The following is an 18,863-nucleotide window of genomic DNA, read 5'->3' on the forward strand; positions in this document are numbered from 1 at the left end:
TAAAGGTGGCCTATAAATGCTTAAATAAATAATCTCTGGAGGGTTATAGTTTTTTTTTTAAAACTCCTCAAGAGGCCCAGGATGAAGAGCTCTTGGCATTAATTTCTAACTGTAAAATGTGACTAAAAGCCAGGCTCTGAATTGTGTTGTGGGAACGAATCTCAGATTAAGGTGCCGCAAAATGATGGAGTTGCAAAGACACTCAGTTACCTGCTCGTCTCTGCCCCCACGTATTAGCATCTTTAGTGGAGAAGTCCTTCTCCCACCTATCCTGCAGACTTGGTCATGCTGGTCTTGAGCTCTATGTACTGTGTGTGTGTGTGCTCAGTCTCTCTGGCAAAACAAACTTTCTATTTTTACAAGCTGTCCTCTTTTGTGCAGCTGTCAGATTGAAAGGGATGATGGAGAACAGGGTGGGGGGGGAAATCTGCTGTTGTAACATATGCCTTAGACAAGGTGACCTTTGTTAAAGCAATGCCCCCCCTTAAAAAAAAGCACCCTTCAATTTCTATCAGTGTGTAACATGAAAACAGATGCTCTACCATTGAGCCATGGGCCCATAACAGTCAATGTGCCTGAAGCATACCTTCTGCAAGTGCCCAAGTACAACATGGCATTGTAGAAGCAATCAAAAGCTCTGCCATTTTGCGAGGTCCCAATTGCACACTTGTTCTGCAGAACTCCTACAGACGCTCTAAGCTTGCCAATTCTGGTTTAGGAAGTTCCTGGAGATTCAGGAGTGGTACCTGCAGAGGTACACGTGATGCCACAGAATCCGCCCTCCAATGCTGCCATTTTCTCCAGGGGAGATTATTTCTGTTGCCTGGAAATCTGTTATAATTTTGGAAGAATTCCAGGGCCCAGCTGGAGGTTGGTAAATTATGGTGCTCTCCTGCTTCTGATTCTAGGCATTTATTTCTAGACACACGTGACATGCATTTCACCAATATGTGACTAGATCTGTGTTCTCAGAAATGCATTTGGATTGTAGGCCAAGCATCAACTTATCGCATCTACTTGACTCTGTAAACTTAAAAAAAAAATAGGTTGTTGCTCTGTATTTTTATTCCAATCTCCTGTTCTATTTAAAATGAGGCCTCTATCATATTCATCTCTGTCTTGAGTCACTGAGACTTATTATAAGTAACAAGATATCTCTTTAACACATCTTTCCATTATATTCATAAATGTGTATTAAATCACTATTTTGTTCTTCCTTTCTCCTCCAGAACAATTTTCAATTGACCCCTATTTTTGCATTTATGGTATTACTTAGATCCAATATGCAATAAATATGTTTGAGCACTAAGGAAGGCCAGATTGGCCAAAACGCATTTTGGGTTAAGTTCCGCCCCCCCCCCCCCCACTTTTTTGTGAATGTTCTTTGCTGTCTTAAAGATCTGCCACATTAGTGCTAATGAGCATCTAGTCCAGTACATTTTTCTTTCTTTTTGACAAGCTGGTAAGTTTTTATAAATCTTTCCAAGGCTGGCCTTCACGCTTTCATCAAGTGTACTTCTAGGGGCTTTCTGATCTCCTTTTGACATATTTAAGTACTCCTTTTATACCCCCACCTTCCTCCCCGGGGGGGGGGGGACCCAAAATGGCTTTCATGATTCTCCTCTCTTCCATTTTGTCTGCACAACAATCCTGTGAGGAAGGTTAAACTGAGATTAATAGCGTTCTTGGACCTTTCCCAGGATACGGACCTGAGAGAGTTTGTGAAGTACTGAATGGATTTCCTTCCCTTTTCCTAATACCAGAACTCCAAATCACGCAATGAAATTGATTTGGCAGTAGATCTAAGACAAACAAAGCGCCTCGGCACACAAGACATATCTAGGTTATACAACGAATGCCACAAGGCCATGAGCTGAAAAGGCTTTTGAAAAGGCATTAGACAAATTCATGGATGACAGATCTATCAGTGGCTGTTAGCAATTGCAATGGGAGCCTTAGCATGCAGAGGCAGTGCAATTCAGTGCAATTCAACCTGCAGGAAAAGTTCACTGCTCTTGTCTGCACTGGCAGCCTTCTTAGAGGCTTTTGGCTATGCTCTATTGGAAACCAAACGCTGGGCTAGACTACCCAGCCTCTTTTTTTTTTTTTAAAGGACTTACTTGTCATTTTCATTATACCTCCAGCATAATCTTGGGGTAGGTCAGCTTTTTTGTGGTCACTCAAACAATATTTCTTATGAACCCACTCAAAGGCAGAAGATAGGGATACCAGCCTTCAGGTGGGACCTGGGGATCCCCTGCGATTACAATTCATCTCCAGGCTACAGTAATCAGTTCCTCTGGAGAAAATGGATGCTTTGGAGAGTGGACTCTATGGCATTTTACTCCACTGAAGTTCCTATCCTCCTCAGGCTCTGTCCTCAGACCTCCAGGAGTTTCCCAAGTTGGATCTGTCAGCTTTACACCCTAATCCCCCACTGGTGTCAAGCAACCCTAGAAGGGGGAGAAGTGCTGTGATGGTTGGAGAAGGGGGGCTCTCCAGTGCTGCCCAGGATACTTGGGGGCAGCACAGGCCAGGCAACTTCCAACCTAGCTGGACCCTGCATCCAGAAAAACAAAACAAAGCACATCAAATAGGGTTGCCAAGTCCAATTTATGAAATATCTGGGGACTTTGGGGGTGGAGACGGGAGACTTTGGGGGTGGAGCCAAGATCAAGGCTGTGACAAGCATAATTGAACTCCAAAGGGAGTTCTGGCCATCACATTTAAAGGGACGGCACACCTTTTCAATGCCTTCCTTCCATAGGAAATCATGTAGGGCCACCTTCTTTTGGGGCTCATAGAATTGGACCCCCTGGTCCAATCTTTTTCAAACTTGGGGGATATTTTGGGGAGAGGCACTAGATGCTATACTGAAAATTTGGTGCCTCTACCTCAAAAAACAGCCCCCCCCCCAGAGCCCCAGATACCCGCGGATCAATTCTCCATGATTTTCTATGGGAATAAATCTCCATAGGGAATAACGGAGTCCCCAGCAGACATTAGGCTCCCCTCCCCCACTTTCTGATGACCCTGAAGTGGGGGGAGGGCCTCCAAGCTGGGAGATCCCCTGCCCCCACCTGGGGATTGGCAACCCTAACATCAAAGCACCAGCATTTGGCCTGGTTTTGGTTCAGCCATTGTCCACCATTCCTGGCCCTAACCAAAAGATCTCCAGTACAACTGGTCCATTTCTAACCCAACGTAGGTTTTGCTTTTCAGTGGGATTCACAAGAGCTTCCTGGCCATCTTCAATATCCTGCTAGGGGTAAACGGCAGGGATCTGATCCGTTTCAAGAACAGCAGTGCTCCCCTCCCCAAAGCAAGAGGCCTTCTGTTGACACAAGAATCCATGCAAAGGCTTCTTGCCCTGGGGGAACGCGCCACTGTTTGTGCAGTGATCTAACCTACAGTAAATGAAGGACAAGACAACGAGGTAGTCAAATGGGACGATAACCTGTTCTCCCCCACACACTCCTGCTTCTACACAAATGCATATGAATATGCAGCCTCTTCTTCCTCAGACTCTTTTAATCTTTTTTTTGCCCTCCTTATATTCAACTCCAGTGATATCATTCCAGATCAAAGCTAAAAACAGAGACACTCTCATTTGCCTGGCTGTACATATAATCCATGACTGTTTACATAAACTTAAAAATCACACACAGCCTAACTTCTTACCTCAGGCAAAAAATAAAATAAAATACCAACACACCTCTGTACAGTGCACACAAAAAACCCTTCTGTTCCATTAAGGGGTCTGTCCCATCGCAAAGTTCACCTTCTACATTTAAAGTCACAGCTGTTTTAAAAAGCATCAAAAAAAATTCAGTACAACACAAAGGACGCTGTCTTTAACAGGCAACTAGTTGAAACAGTAAAAACGCCCGTGGGGCAGAAGAAACAGAAGGTACTGATTCCAACCAGGAAGAAAACAGAGGCGCAGAGCACCATCCTGCTCTATACTCTCTTTATGAATATCAAGCAAAGCGAATCGGGTCACTGGCCTCTAAAAGCACAGTGGGATAGAGAGAGGAATTTTCCCACTCTGCAGGGCTGGTTTCGGTCACACTCAAAGGTCAGCCCTGCTTCTTTCCTTGCTTCCCATTTGTTCTTTCCCCCATTTCTCTAAATTGAAGGTCGTGTTGGGCAAATGGCTACCCAGTAGTCCACTAGCCATTTCCCAGAGGATCAGCTGGTGCTGTTTGGGGTGAGCTGTGAAATGAAGCCTGAACAGCGTAGAAGGAATTGTGATTTATTCAACCACCAATTCTCAGGCTGGTAAGGAAGTGCAAAGAATCCAGAATACCACAAGAGCAAAAAACTGTGTATATTTGGAGCTCCAGCATACGGGCTACAGCAGGTGTTCAACCAGCAATGCAACAGGGGCAGTCAAAATGGAACAACTCTCCTTTATTCCACAATCGTCTAATTATGCTCTCTCCTCACGTTGGAAATCTGGATATACCCTGTCCTATAAAGAACAAGAGAGCAGGGGAACATTTCTTCTTCAAACCAAATTCTGGATGGTGAAATAATAGAAGGGAGAAATTTGGCAGAGGCATTTTCTCCCATAGCCCCACATCTGTTGAGAAAAGCTGTTCCGTTCAACACAAGCTAATTAAGTGACAGGAGTTCTACACAGACGATTCTCACTAGGTCAGATCAAGCTGGCTCTGAAGTCTCTGCACATTATGCAATCCAAATCCAGTTTCCACACGGAAAATTTAAGCCTGCATACAAGTATAACAAGGCTTCTATGCCAATTGCTTCTCCTTTGACACAGACTGAGCACCAGAACAGCCAGTGGACAGGATGACTTTTCAAGCAAAGGCAGAAGGCAACTTCTTCCCATCATGTGACTCTGATGCCATGTTACTACTTCCTGTTTCATGCTTGTAACTCAGTGAATGAGTGCTACACTGCTACCTAGGGGTACAAACAGGCCACTGCTCTGGAAATATTTCAGACCCCTGTATTAGAATCCCCCTGACCCACCAGCAGGTTTGACTAGGGTTGCCAAGTCCAATTCAAGAAATATCTGGGGACTTTGGGGGTGGAGCCAGGAGACTTTGGGGGTGGAGCCAGGAACAAGGGTGTGACAAGCATCAATGAACTCCAAAGGAACTCACATTTAAAGGGACTGCACACCTTTTTAAATGCCTTCCTTCCATAGGAAATAATGAAGGATAGGGGCACCTTCTTTGGGGGCTCATAGAATTGGACCCCTTGGTTCAATCTTTTTGAAACTTGGGGGGTATTTTGGGGAAAGGCACTAGATGCTATACGGAAAATTTGGTGCCTCTATCTCAAAAAACAGCCCCCCCCCGAGCCCCCGATACCTGCGGATCAATTCCCCATCATTCCCTATGGGAATCGTTCATGGAGGTGCATGATGGCTCTGGGGGCGGGGCTTCCCCCGCCGGCCAGCTGGCTGGGGGAGGGGGGAAGCCTATAAAACCGGGGGATCCCCCTCTGGGACCTGGGGATTGGGAAGCCTAGGTTTGACATTTGCAAAGCAAAGTCAGCACTCAAGGAATAATGTGTCTGTGTTTGTTGATCTGCAGCATGCATTCCTCCTTCAAAATCAAAACAGAGTTTTTCAGGATTATAATATGGTTCACCTAATCCAGCATTCTTTGCATGAATCCCACCAACCAAGAAGTGCCAGTTGATCCTCTAGGAAATGGCCACTGGACTACTGAGGCACTATCCTCTAAATATAACCACCAATTGAGAGAACACATCTGCCCTTGGTTTAGTTGGTAAGAGGAAAATATGGCTTTAAGTGCAAGTTCACTACATACTTCCAACCTGTCCAATTAATGAGAAACAGGTACTGTTTGCAAGACTTGCTTTCAACCCCCCCCTTCCCCTCCCCAATATATATGTGAGTGTGTTTTAAAAGAAAGGAAAAAAACACACAGGAAAAGGCAATTGGCCCGGAAACAGATTCCTTGCTGCCAGGGTGACAAGCATTCATGGGATTTAATAAAAGGCTTTAACCTTTTCATCCCCCCCCCCCCAAAAAAAAAGTATAACTCGACATTTTAATAGCACGCCTTGTTGCACGACAAAAATTTGCTCCTGGCAATCATGGTTTCGACCACAAACCACAGCAAGGAGCAGTTCTTGGTTAACTCTTTCGGAGCTGCCTGCTGCTGCCATCGTGACGCACACCTGGTTAATGGACAGGGCTCAACATGTTACAGGTTGGTCCTTTTTTGGAGGGGTCGCATGTAAGGAGGTTGATCTCCACCTTGTTTTCCTCCCAGCATACCGAATATGGTGGAAGGAAGTTCAGATCTCTAGACACATCTTTGTTTTGCAGAGCAGGATTTATGCACAAGTAAAAGAAGCTAAGAGAGTAGGGCCTCAGATTACGGAGGGGTTTCTAATTTTATAAAAAAAAACATGTCTAAACTGCCATTTTTTGGGTAACGTTTGTGGGGCTTTCAAAACTTGACATAATTTAGGGCCTCCACATGTCTCAATCCAACTCTCTGGTCCTGGGCTGCTGCTCACACCTAGAAGCCATTTCATGACACAGGCATGGATATTTGACTCTCAAAAGCTTATATTTAAAAAAAAACTTGTTTGTCTCTAAACTGCTACTTGACTCAAATCTAGCATTTCATGACACAAGCGGGATGCCATTTGTCTGCTTATAGTGGGAGGCCTCTGAGTGGTTTGGGCCTCTAAACAGCCCTTGCCGTGCTGAGTGGGAGGTGAAAAGGCCCAGGCTGCTAGGCATGACACCTACTCAAAAACCTGGATGTGATTAAGCATGTCAGGACAATGCTCTGCTAATCCCCAGAAACTCCACAATAAGTACCATGGAGTTTTTGAGGACAGGCTGACACGCTTATGTCACACAAGGGTTTGGGGGCAGGTGTGACGCCACTAGATGTCTAGGCTTCCCAACCCCCCCGCCCTGCCGGGGGACCCCTGGATTAGCAGCCTAATCCCCCGCTCCCTAAAAATCTGGAAGCGGGAGTGGGGGAGGGTGGAACGGCGCTGTGTCACTTCCCCTGCCTGGGTTCAGGCTTCTCCCTTCCTCCGGGTCACAAAGACCCGCCCACCGCCGGCCTGCTATACGCTCCAGTCTGGCCTCTCTTCGCGAGGTGCATGCTGGGACTTGTAGTCCTTGCATCCTCTCACGTCTGCTGAGCATTATTCTCTATGTGGAGATTGATTCTCATAGGGTATAATGGGGAATTGATCTGGAGGTTTCGGGGGCTCTGGGGGAGCTGTTTTTTGAGGTAGAGGCACCAAATTTTCAGTATAGTATCTAGTGACTCTCCCCAAAGTATCTCCCAAGTTTCAAAACGATTGGACCAGGGGGTCCCATTCTATGAGCCCCAAAAGAAGGTGCTTCTATCCTTCATTATTTCCTATGGAAGGAAGACATTTAAAAAGGTGTGCTGTCCCTTTAAATGTGATGGCCAGAGTTCAATTATGCTTGTCACATCCTTGTTCCTGGCTCCGCCCTGATGTCTCCTGGCTCCACCCCCAAAGTCCCCAGATATTTCTTGAATTGGACTTGGCAACCCTACTAGATGTCATTTATGTCCACTGCCTACCCAGAAAGCTTACAAGGATGCTGGATAGTGGCCTGGCATCTCTAGATGCCAGGCATCTCACAGGTTTGCCTCTGAAAGTGAACTATAACAAACAGCCAGATCTTGTTCTCATACCCTACCAAATGTGTGTGCAAGCCTCATTTTGGGCAGGAGCAGAGCTCCAGAACCTCTAAATTTTATTGTGCTCTTTCTTTCTCTCCCCACCCCCCACCCCCAATACTTGCTTCTGGGCTCCATTGTTCAAACCCCCTGTGAGAATTTTGCTGAACTCTTAGATCTGACAACTTTCTTATATTTTTCCCCACAAAAAGGGGGGGAAATATCCAAAACGTATAAAGTCAACAGACGGAAATCATCATCATGCCACTGTAGCTACACAGAATGTAATTTCAGAAGTATGATGGGAGTAAAGTTCTATTATGACAATTCAAGAAGCATTTTAAGGTAGATGCTGAGCTGATATAAATTAGTACACCTTCTGGTGATGTCAGGGGGGGTCTGGCATATGCAAATGAGTTGTGCTAATGAGCTCCAGCACCTCTTTTTCTATAAAATGACCCCTGTGTTCATGTGGATGATTTTTCATGACCTCCTATAGACTTTATCAGTGGCCAGTGAATGTATGCCAAAGGGGAAAATATAGCTGGTCTTGTTATACTTAGCAGTGAAGGAGGGGAAGAATAGACTGTACAAGTCATGCAAGGATAATCTTTTTGAATATTCCCCTCTTGGAAAAAAACCTCGTTGGAGGTATTAAATTCAAGCTTAGAAGCTTGAAGTCTTGCTATTTTAAATTTTCAAGCAGTTTTTCATGTATGTGCATGGCAGGGGAAAGCATTGTTTCCCACATATATCCTCTCTACTAAATTTCTATTCCTCCTTTTGTCCAAGAAGCTCATATGGTTTTCCCTTCCCCATTTTTCCTCACAGCAAACTTGTGAGGTGAGTCAGGGTGAGTAGTATGGGGATTTGAACTTGGTTCTCCCAGACCCTAGTCTGGTACTCTAACCACAAACCACACTGTCTTTTCACAGCATGGAAGTAAATAACATCACCTGCTAATTAACATACTGTTCAGCCTTTATTAAAGGGATAGATCATCCTTCTGCAGGCCTGTTGATAACCCTGCTCAAGAGATGAACAACACACGTGTGTGAACCATCCTTTCATGTGGATGATAAATGCACTTGCAAAACACAGCTTGGTCCCACCTATCCTTTCCACCTGCCATTTCTAAATATCCGTTTACAGTGCCCTCACTAAGGAAAGCGTTAGAGCCTGGAGCTTCTGCAGGTTGATGTAGGCAGGCATCTTGAAGATATTAAGCTCACAATCTATACATCAAACTGCCAGCAATTTCATTCTGCACTACAAGTCACTCTTGATTCAACACAAAACCAGAGATGGATTTATTTGGGATAGTTACTGCCCTGGGCCTGCTTGCAGACCCAAATCTAGGCTCCCAATCAAATCACTGGTGAATGATCCTACATAGGCAAAGACTCCACCTACCCAGAAGTGTTTGCTGGCATGCACAATGCACAAATGTACTAGTTGGAGGGATCCAAAAAACTGGCCCTTCACATCATGTACATTGATTTTAAATTTCTAAACCAACTACTCTTCTGCCTGCGACACACACATTTTGAGCTTGCTCATCTACACAGTTCAACTTTGCAGATATGATCATATATGCACATTCACACAGTCCTTTTAGCAAGGGATGTCTCTTAAAATTAGGGTTGCCAAGTCCAATTCAAGAAATATCTGGGGACTTTGGGGGTGGAGCCAGGAGACATTAGGGGTGGAGCCAAGATAGAGGCTGTGACAAGCATAATTGAACTCCAAAGGGAGTTCTGGCCATCATGAAAGGGACGGCACACCTTTTCAATTCCTTCCTTCCATAGGAAATAATGGATAGGGATACCTTCTTTTGGGGCTCATAGAATTGGACCCCCTGGTCCAAACTTTTTGAAACTTGGGGGGGGGGTATTTTGGGGAGAGGCACTAGATACTATACTGAAAATTTGGTGCCTCTACCCCCCAAAACAGCCCCCCCCCAGAGCCCCGCAGATCAATTCTCCATGATTTTCTATGGGAATAAATCTCCATAGGGAATAATAGAGTTCCCAGCAGACATTTCCCTCCCCTCCGCCCGCTTTCTGACAACCCTGAAGCGGGGGGAGGGCCTCCAAACCGGGGGATCCCCTGCCCCCACCTGGAGATTGGCAACCCTACTTAAAATTATGTTTTGACTCTAATTGCCAGGTTTCTCCACCAACCCCAAACACCCACCTCTTTCCGTTGGATAAACCTTTTTAACACAGAATACAGGAGCTTGACTAGTTTTTGTGCTCTCCAACTGCTTTATGTCCCCCTTTTCAAATAACAGAGAAGGAAGTCATTGAAGGGGAGAGGGTCCCAGAGCCTGCTATTTTTTACTTTCAGTTTATAAATTCTTCTTCAACAAAATCTAGTCTAGAGACTCTTAGATGCTGGATAAGAGAAACTTCAACTCCCCCCCCCCAGTGAACTTTGAACTGGAATTGATTTGTCTTTTACTGAGAGAGAATAAATGCAGATAATTTAGATGGGTGTACAAATGCCCTCGAACCACTAGGGACACAGTACATACACCCCATCCTTATTTGGATGGCCCAGTTCTAATGCATGTTTCTAAAGATTCTTCTCTGCCTGCTGCATTAATTTATTCTGCAATAGTTGATCCCATTGTAAAGTAATCGCTAGAAATAAATCTCACTGACTAGGGCACATGATATGACAGTTTTGTATACCATAAATGGTACTCTTACTGTTTGCATTTCTGTACTTAAAATGTCTCTAGTACCAATCATGGATTTAAATTCTGGAGACCTGGAGGAGGAGGCTGAAATCTGGAAAAGGTAAATTTTAGTACACAAGGAAGCATAGCAAATTTTTACGCAAGCCCTGCCTCCCAAAACTCCCTACCATAGAAAGCAAAATATGAACCACAGTGTTTTGCTAAGGAAAATGTCAAAGAGAGAGGAAGAAAACGTTCCTGATGAAATTAATGTAGCTGGAACATAGCTGTAGTCGTAAATGGGTAAACCGTTTGTGGTTTTCTGCACTCATCAGCTAAGCAGAGAGGAATTTAATACACTTTTAGGCTTGATTAAGGGAGACCAGGGGAGAGATAAAATTTTCCTCACGACTTGTCAGGATAGTACAGAGAAGAACCCATACAGACCATCCACTTGTATCTAATGTGCTGTAAAACACCAGTGACGATTAAAGCCTTCACAACCTAAGACTGCGAATCTGAGACTGCACACTGGCTTACAGTGCTTTCCCATAGACCTATGCCTGCCTCTTCTGCTCAGCCCATGGCCTTTTCAGTCACCAGACCAAGACTGTGGTACACTTTGCCAAAGGAGGTCAAGCGCTACAGTCACCTATTTTTTTTTTAAGATATACATTTTATTTCAGAGCACATTTAGTTAGGGGAGGGGGGGCATTAATGAGTTTCATTTCAAGATGCCGATCAAGCTCATTGAATCAGTAATGTCAAACCATTCTTTTTAAGATATGATTTATACTGCATTCTTTTATTGTGAGGGTTTTTTTTTTAAATGCCAGCAGGCAACCTGGTGAACTGCCTCGAATCCTTAGAGAAATGCAGGATGTAATTATTTTAATAAACAAATGATGATATAGCTCCAACCAAGCTACCTCAGGACAACTGGAACAATAACATGCATGCCCCAGTGAGCAGCCATTTCGGGGAATGGATTCATCTGTATTGAAGCTTTTCTTCTCATCTGCATGAAAAACAGTCACCTAGGCCTATCCAGCAATTGCAAACAAGATTCCAGAACGATTTTTTCACATCTCTCCTCTTTAATCTCCTCTCTTCCATCTTCTCTTGAGGGGATGTGACTCTCCTGAGAAATCTGTTGCTTTCTGTCAGCATTTGAGGTCTCCGCATCTGCAGTGATTGCAGAGCCTCTAGGTCGAAGACCCATCAGCTGGCTCATTGATCATCCTAAAAAGCTTGCTTACATATACAAAGCTATAGCCATGAGGTTTGAAGTGATAGAAAAAGGCATTCATTTTGCTGAAGGCCTGGAGCCAGAGGTGAAACACAAACAAGTTCCCATCAGTACAGATCAGAGAAAGAAGGACATGTGTGTTTTTCTTTAAATGAGCCATCAGTAAAATTAGCATTACAAAAGGAGAAGCCCAGTCGTCAGCTCTCCGAAGTTCCTTTGAAGGTAGGGGTATAAGCAAGTAGGTTTGTACAAAAGGCAAGCAGTTGCAATAGAATGGACTTACACTGTCTCCTTGCTCTGAATTTAGTCTTTTAAAACAAAGAAACAGACACAGAACCACAACAGAAGATGTGCGAGCACACACTCACACACACAGCAGTTTGCATGAAACCTCTGCTAGTTCAAACAAAAAGAAAGTTCAACTCTTATTGTTCAAAAACTTCATAAGGAAAAACAAACAGCAAAAGCCATTGATGGATGGCCATTGATGGATGGCTTCATGGTAGGAAAATTGCCTCTTTTACATTGTTTTGTAAAGCACCAGGTACATCAATTGCATATTTAAAAGGATAATAAGAGCGGTTTATCTATATGAGCAAGTATACGACTTGCATACAACCTTACAATTCTGCCATGGAGATCTTGGTCTCAGCCACTCTGCCACACTAGAATCCACAGCTGCTTCCATGGTAGTAATTTTTCTTCTAACTAAGAAAAATAAGGCATATGGGATCAAATCTTGGCCAGGCACTCTGTGTCAGCCAAACCTCCTCCCTTCCAGGGATGTTTTTACAAGAATAAAATGGAGAATAGAATAAGAATGTTGTAAGATGCACCATTGGGGATAAGTGCAGGATATTAATATCTAAATAAGATATCTAAAAAAGGCATCTTGTGGAAAGATAAAGACCTTAAAGGTTCACGGAAATTTCATAGACGAGATCCCACTTGATCAAATGCACAGATCTCCTTAACTGGCAGATATGGATGTGATAATGTCAAGACAGTGTGCGATTGCAATTAAAAAAGGCCAACACCATGCTGGGAATTATTAGGAAGGGAACTGAGAACAAATCAGCCAGTATCATAATGCCCCTGTATAAATTGATGGTGCAGTCTCATTTGGAGTACTGTGTGCAATTCTGGTCACTGCACCTCAAAAAGGATATTATAGCATTGGGAAAAGTCCAGAAAAGGGCAACTAGAATTATTAAAGGGTTGGAACACTTTCCCTATGAAGAAAGGTTGAAACGCTTGGGGCTCTTTAGCTTGGAGAAACGTCGACTGCGGGGTGACATGATAGAGGTTTACAAGATAATGCATGGGATGGAGAAAGTAGAGAAAGAAGTATTTTTCTCCCTTTCTCACAATACAAGAACTCGTGGGCATTCGATGAAATTGCTGAGCAGTCAGGTTAAAACAGATAAAAGGAACTACTTCTTCACCCAAAGGGTGATTAGTGTGGAATTCACTGCCACAGGAGGTGGTGGCGGCTACAAGCATAGACAGCTTGAAGAGGGGGTTAGATAAAAATATGGAGCAGAGGTCCATCAGTGGCTATTAGCCACAGTGTGTGTGTGTGTGTGTGTGTGTATTTTGGCCACTGTGTGACACAGAGTGTTGGACTGGATGGGCCATTGGCCTGACCCAACATGGCTTCTCTTATGTTCTTATAATAAGTTTGAACAGTGGACTCAGAAGGTCATGAGGGACAGAAGGTCATGAGGGACATTTCTATGCACCAATCTTGTCCAAATGTGTCCAAGGCGATTTGCAAGAAAATAACTTTGCTATGCTAGTTTAGCACCTACACAGGAGGGGGGAGGGTTGGCCCTATACAGAATCAAAACTGGAGATACATTCAAATACATTCAACAATGTAAGCACTCAAAAAGTGTGCAGCAATCACAGGCAATATCTATCCAAGCCAAGGGCTATAATCCTACAAATTCTTGTTGGCACCCCATTGAATAAAATAGGGCTTACTGCCAAGTACATCTGCTTGGGATTGCTCCCAAGGAGTCATACATGGTCACACTGGATCAAGGCATGTCTGAAAACAGCACGAGAAAGTAAGAAAAGGGTTGCACTTACAACCTCAATCCAGCAAGCACTAGTTGTACGCAGATAATCACTGTGGCATAATCGTTTTCACATTGTGCTCCAAAATGACTAAGATGATGCTTGGGAAACATTTTGAGCAACTGGAAAAAATCCTCATGAAACATCACGAGGATTACAAATGGTGATACTCTGAAATAAGACATATTGATCATACTCTGTGGCATCACTGATTGAAAAACACTGTAAAAGGGGAAGGGTGTTAATTAAATCAAAACAAACTGGACATCCTTCAGCATACATTGCCGCATTTCCCATCCCCAACCTTGCCCTGTGAGTGAAATGAACAGTTGCCCCCCACAATACACATGGCAACTAAGGAAAGGGAGATTGTTCTCATGATTTTTGCCTCCCTGCAAAATGTTACTTAAAACAGGCCGCTGTTAAAGACATAGGGACAAGGCTAGTAAGAAAAGTTGGCAACCTATATGTAAAAATACAGGTAATAGTGCACAGTAATTTAATTTTACACCCTCTATTCTCCTCGATAGTGGCTTGCAATAGCATTCTTTCTTCCTCTATGCCAGGGTCCTCAAACTACGGCCCGCAGGCCAGATGCGGCTCGCTGAGGACGTTTATGCGGCCTGCCGGGTTATGGCAAAATCAGACCGGAAGTGACGTTCGACCTAAACTCGCGTTAGCAACGCACACTTCCGGCACTGGGCTGAGGCGGCGGAGACAGAGTGTGAGGTGATACCGAGGTGAGGTGAGTTCCCAGGCCGGGGTATGTGGTGTGGGGAAGGGAGAGAGATGCAGAAGACGGAGAACTGACGGCCCGCGGCCTTGTACAGTAACGGCAGTCCGGCCCTCCAACAGTCTGAGGGACAGTGAACTGGCCCCCTATTTAAAAAGTTTGAGGACCCCTGCTCTATGCTAACCTCACAACAACCTAGTGAGGTAGTTTAGGCTGAGAGACAGTGGCTAACCCAAAGTCACCCAGTAAGCTCCAGTGACAGAGTACAGAGGTGAGTCTTCCAGACCCTCGTCTGTCCGGCACTCATCATGCTGGACTTATTTAAAAAGGACCAACATAGAAAAATGTGTGTTCCTAAAAGGAAACTTCATTACCTTTGAAAGATGAAATGGGAATCTGGATTTGTAACCTTCAGATAACAAGCACTGAAATAGGGAGTTTTTCCCCCTTCTGTACTGTATTTGAAGTGCTGAGTTTGGCCACTGTCTACAGAACCAAGCCTGCTTTTCTCACTACCATAGGCTGGTTATACACACTTTCAAAGAATCCCCATTCAGAGAATCACCTTTAACTAGAAGAAGAGTTGGTTTTTATAACTCGCTTTTCTCTACTCGAAGGAGTTTCAAAGTGGCTTACAAACTTGCTGATTTAGGCATTTATATGCTGTCTTTCCATCTTCAAAGACTCTTAAGTTGAAAAGCTTATTATATGCACAAAGTGTTGGTCCAATATGAGAAGTTAGTCTTTGGGTCATCTAGAACAACTGTGTACACTGTATCCAAATGCCCCTTTATTTGAAAATGCTTTGCACTTGCTCAAGAACTCCGTAGTGTCACTGAACAAAGCACAAGGACCTGATTCTAGACTCCATAGCTCCACCTCCTTTAAGTGCAGAAATTCACATCTGGAAAAGTCTCAACTGCCAAATATATCAGAGGAGCAGAATAAATTTTGCACTCACAACCTTCCAGAATGCCACAAACACATTTTAATACTACACATTCAGTACACATAAAAACGATAAAGAGTCTGTTGGCTCTCTAAAGATTAACTTTTGTGGGCTAGAGAAAGTGAGCTGAGGGAAAGGGCTGTGGCTCGGTGCCATACCCACAAAAAGTTTTAGGTTCAATCCCCAGCATCTCCAGATTTAAAAAAAAACCAGGCAGGAGGTGATGTGAAAGACCTCCACCTGACAGTCAGAGTAGACAGGATGGACTTTGCTAGACCAGTTAACTGTCTGACTCAAGTAGAAGGTAGCTTTGTGTGTTCAAAAGATTCTGCCACAACAAATGTGCTTGTTCTCAAGATGCCATCAGACTCTATTACTGCATCCAACTAACCCCGCTCCTCCTCCTTTGGAATCTCGTCATCTGTTTCTTTCTCTCCTGGCTGTAAATGAAGGGTCTATTTTCCATTGCCCAATTCTGCACAGCAAGAATTTTCCAGCTACTTATCGGCAAGACAACTTCAAGGTTACCAGAACATCTCACTTTAACTTCAGCCAATCTGATTATCCAAGTCAAGATGAGTTTCTTGAAATCTGTCAGTATGATGCTCCATGTATATCTCAAGAAATAAGCTTTTGTCTACAACAGCTTGCACTTCTGTTAGTCTTTAAGTTGTCATAACATTCTTGGATCTTCCTCCTGGGACAACAATAAATACCTTCCTAGATTTACGTAATCCATGATGTGTCATTAGGCACAAAAACTATCACTCCAATCCACAAGCCATCAAGCTCCAGAGTAGGTGTATTGAAGAAAATAGAGCCACTCCAGAGTAAGCCTAAATTGCCTCACAATGGTTTGCTGGATCTTGGAAACTCCCCAAACATGTATTTTCAACAATATTTGGAATCTTTTTAAAAAAAAAAACCCTATGAAAGTTACTGATCTTATGCATAGTATTCTGGTTACAGCACCTTCTCAGCAGAAAATAAAAGGATCTGAAGAACTCCTTGACAAATTCCTTAAATCCGCTGCTGTTCTTTGTGTGTCAAGAAGAACCAAAACAAAAACACATCCGGGGAAAACTCCACGGATAAATAACCTTAAACAAGAATCACATCTAACATGTATTCATTTCCAGGGTGGTTTTCATTGAGAAACACCCATAAACTAGAACATCAGAGAAATATATCTTTCAGTTACCAGTTCTCAAAATCTAGAAGCTTCATCCATTAAAATCAACAGCAGCTTCCAAGAGTTTTTAACTTAAGACCGGATCATTTTTCTTACTTCATACCAAGGAGACCTTAAAGCAAACCACAGGCATGCATGCATGCCCCAAAGGCTTGCAATATTTAGGGGAATATCAAAGCACTCCACACAACAAAACAGAAGGCTAAACTTTAAAGGTCTTTTTCTTTCTGCTGCAGCTGGAGAAGTGGCTGCTTTAAATTTGTACAAAGTACAGGTAGCTTGAAATCCACGGCATGCACGTTGGGGATTACACAGAATAATAAAAGCCGTTTGACTTACTCAATCTCATTAGACATGTTTCCCCACAAAGTTTTCCAATCCGTCACCAGCAATCAGACCTTTCGCCGTTTCTTTCCTAGTGCCTGCTAAACAGAGACATCACCTGCAAAGTGAAGGGTTTGATTCATCTTAGAGGTTTAAGTGTGCAAGCATTCTGCTGACAGGCAGGTTCAATCTGAGCTTGGCTGCTGATTGGCTGGAAGAGACAGGTGCCAGAAGACAGGTACACCTCAGCAGGTGCAACAGTTTTAACCCTTTGCAAACTGGGCAATGAAGCTGAGCTGACAGCTATACCCCTTTCTGAACTGGGGAGAAGGAGGAGGGAAGCGCCAGGGAATGTTCCTCAAGGCAGAAAGAGAAAGGAGTGGATTATCTCACGAAATAATTAGTTTCATGTTCATTATCAGTATTGTGGATTTTAGGCACAGCTGGGGGGAAGTTGTCCACAACGCCTGCTTGCCTTTCTTGGAAAAATTCATTTCTCTTGACGATGAACAAGCTGTCCAGTTCTTTTGCGGTGTACATCATGTGATCTATATGGTACACAGCTGGCATGGCCATGGCAAAGAGGGCTCAGATGTAGCCACTTTTGCACAAAAGGGGATTTTAGCTGCTTTTCTTACCCATGCAGTGCTGAAAACTGAAATTCTCCATTCTGCATGCCTGTTTAAAAACAGGTTTGCACCACAACTGGTCACTTGACATAGTAATTGGAATATTGCCTGTGAAAGCTGGAAAGGTGTCATGTTTAGAGTGTAGTGCTTGGATCTGGGAGACCCCTGGTTTGAATCCTCACTCTGCTACTGAAGTACACTGAGTGACTTTGGCCCAGTCAATCGCTTTTTCTCAGCCTAACCTACCTCACAAGGTTGTTGTTGTGAAGATAAAATGGAGGGAGGAAGAATTATGTAGTACGTTTTGTGTTGCTGTTGGAGAGAAAAGCAAGGTATAAATATCTAAATTACCTTTATTGTCCTGGGGGGGGGGAGTCTTCTTGCTATTCCCCATACTATCTTTAGTCTCTTCCCCTTGTTTTTTCATGACCTGGTTTAAAAATGGGAACAAGTAACAAAAAATGAGACCTGAATTGTCACATGAGCCTGGTTTCTTCTTGAGTCCAAGTTGCCTCACCTGTAGGTGTGCAAATATGATTTGGGGCAGGTTCTGAGCACTGCTGTTCTAAAGCTAGATACTGATTTTAAATACTTATTGTATAATCTATTGTATTTGATGTTGTTAGCCGTCCTGAGCCTGCTTCGGCGGGGAGGGCGGGATATAAATAAAATGTTGATTGATTGATTGATTGCACGCACATCAGCTGTGGGCTTGGTTTCAACAAGACACAGTGGCTGATTTTTCTTGTTCACATGGCAACATGTTTAATTTATTTAAACAGTTTTCCTTGCTTGGTATGCCAAAGACATAATATTCAATCTTTGGAAGTAACTTTGGGATCTCTGTTTAAAAACATCTCCAGTGTTAGGAAAGACCCTTTTCTGCCTGAGATCCTGGGGAGTCGCTCCAAGTCAGAGCAGAAATCACCAAGCTAGTTGGACCAGTGGTTCTGATCCAGCATAACACAGTTTCATTCGCTATTGGAAGGGGTCTGCAGCTCACTGAGAATGCATGTGGTTTCATGTGTTTCTAAAACTGTTCCCTAGTATCTCCATTTCAAAGATGGTTCCAGCAGAATGGCCCCTTTCTCCCAGAGAACAGCTGCCAATCTGAGTAGGCAACACCAAGTGAAATGGGGCAAAGGTCTGACTTGGTAAAAAGATAGCTGCATGCATTTTGTGCTAATGTGCCCCAAAGTGGTTGAGGCTTATGAAGGTGTGTGGATCTTCTGGGTGAGTCTGTAGGCTGTGTGGGTTCAGGACAATCCAGCACCAGAAGCTAAAGCAACTTTTATGTCTGGATCAGGAATCAAAGCAAGCAGGTACTGTATTTTTTGGGC

General features: G+C 43.7%; 1 protein-coding gene across 3 annotated transcripts in view; it reads right to left on the bottom strand.

Moving 5' to 3' along the window:
• The window catches only part of GRHL3 (grainyhead like transcription factor 3), a 69,276-nt gene extending 52,151 nt beyond the window's left edge, over nt 1-17,125 (bottom strand). Inside the window, exon 1 of one of the 3 annotated variants that reach the window (XM_060258090.1) lies at nt 16,910-17,125. In XM_060258090.1, coding sequence (XP_060114073.1) covers nt 16,910-16,926 — 17 coding nt within the window. In that variant the 5' untranslated portion in view covers nt 16,927-17,125. The remainder of the gene's footprint in view (nt 1-16,909) is intronic. The other 2 variants (XM_060258092.1, XM_060258093.1) reach the window with 2 other exon arrangements.
• Between the last annotated feature and the right edge of the window lie 1,738 nt (nt 17,126-18,863).

The sequence above is a fragment of the Heteronotia binoei genome, chromosome 17 (assembly GCF_032191835.1).
Source record: "Heteronotia binoei isolate CCM8104 ecotype False Entrance Well chromosome 17, APGP_CSIRO_Hbin_v1, whole genome shotgun sequence".
Taxonomy (NCBI): domain Eukaryota; kingdom Metazoa; phylum Chordata; class Lepidosauria; order Squamata; family Gekkonidae; genus Heteronotia; species Heteronotia binoei.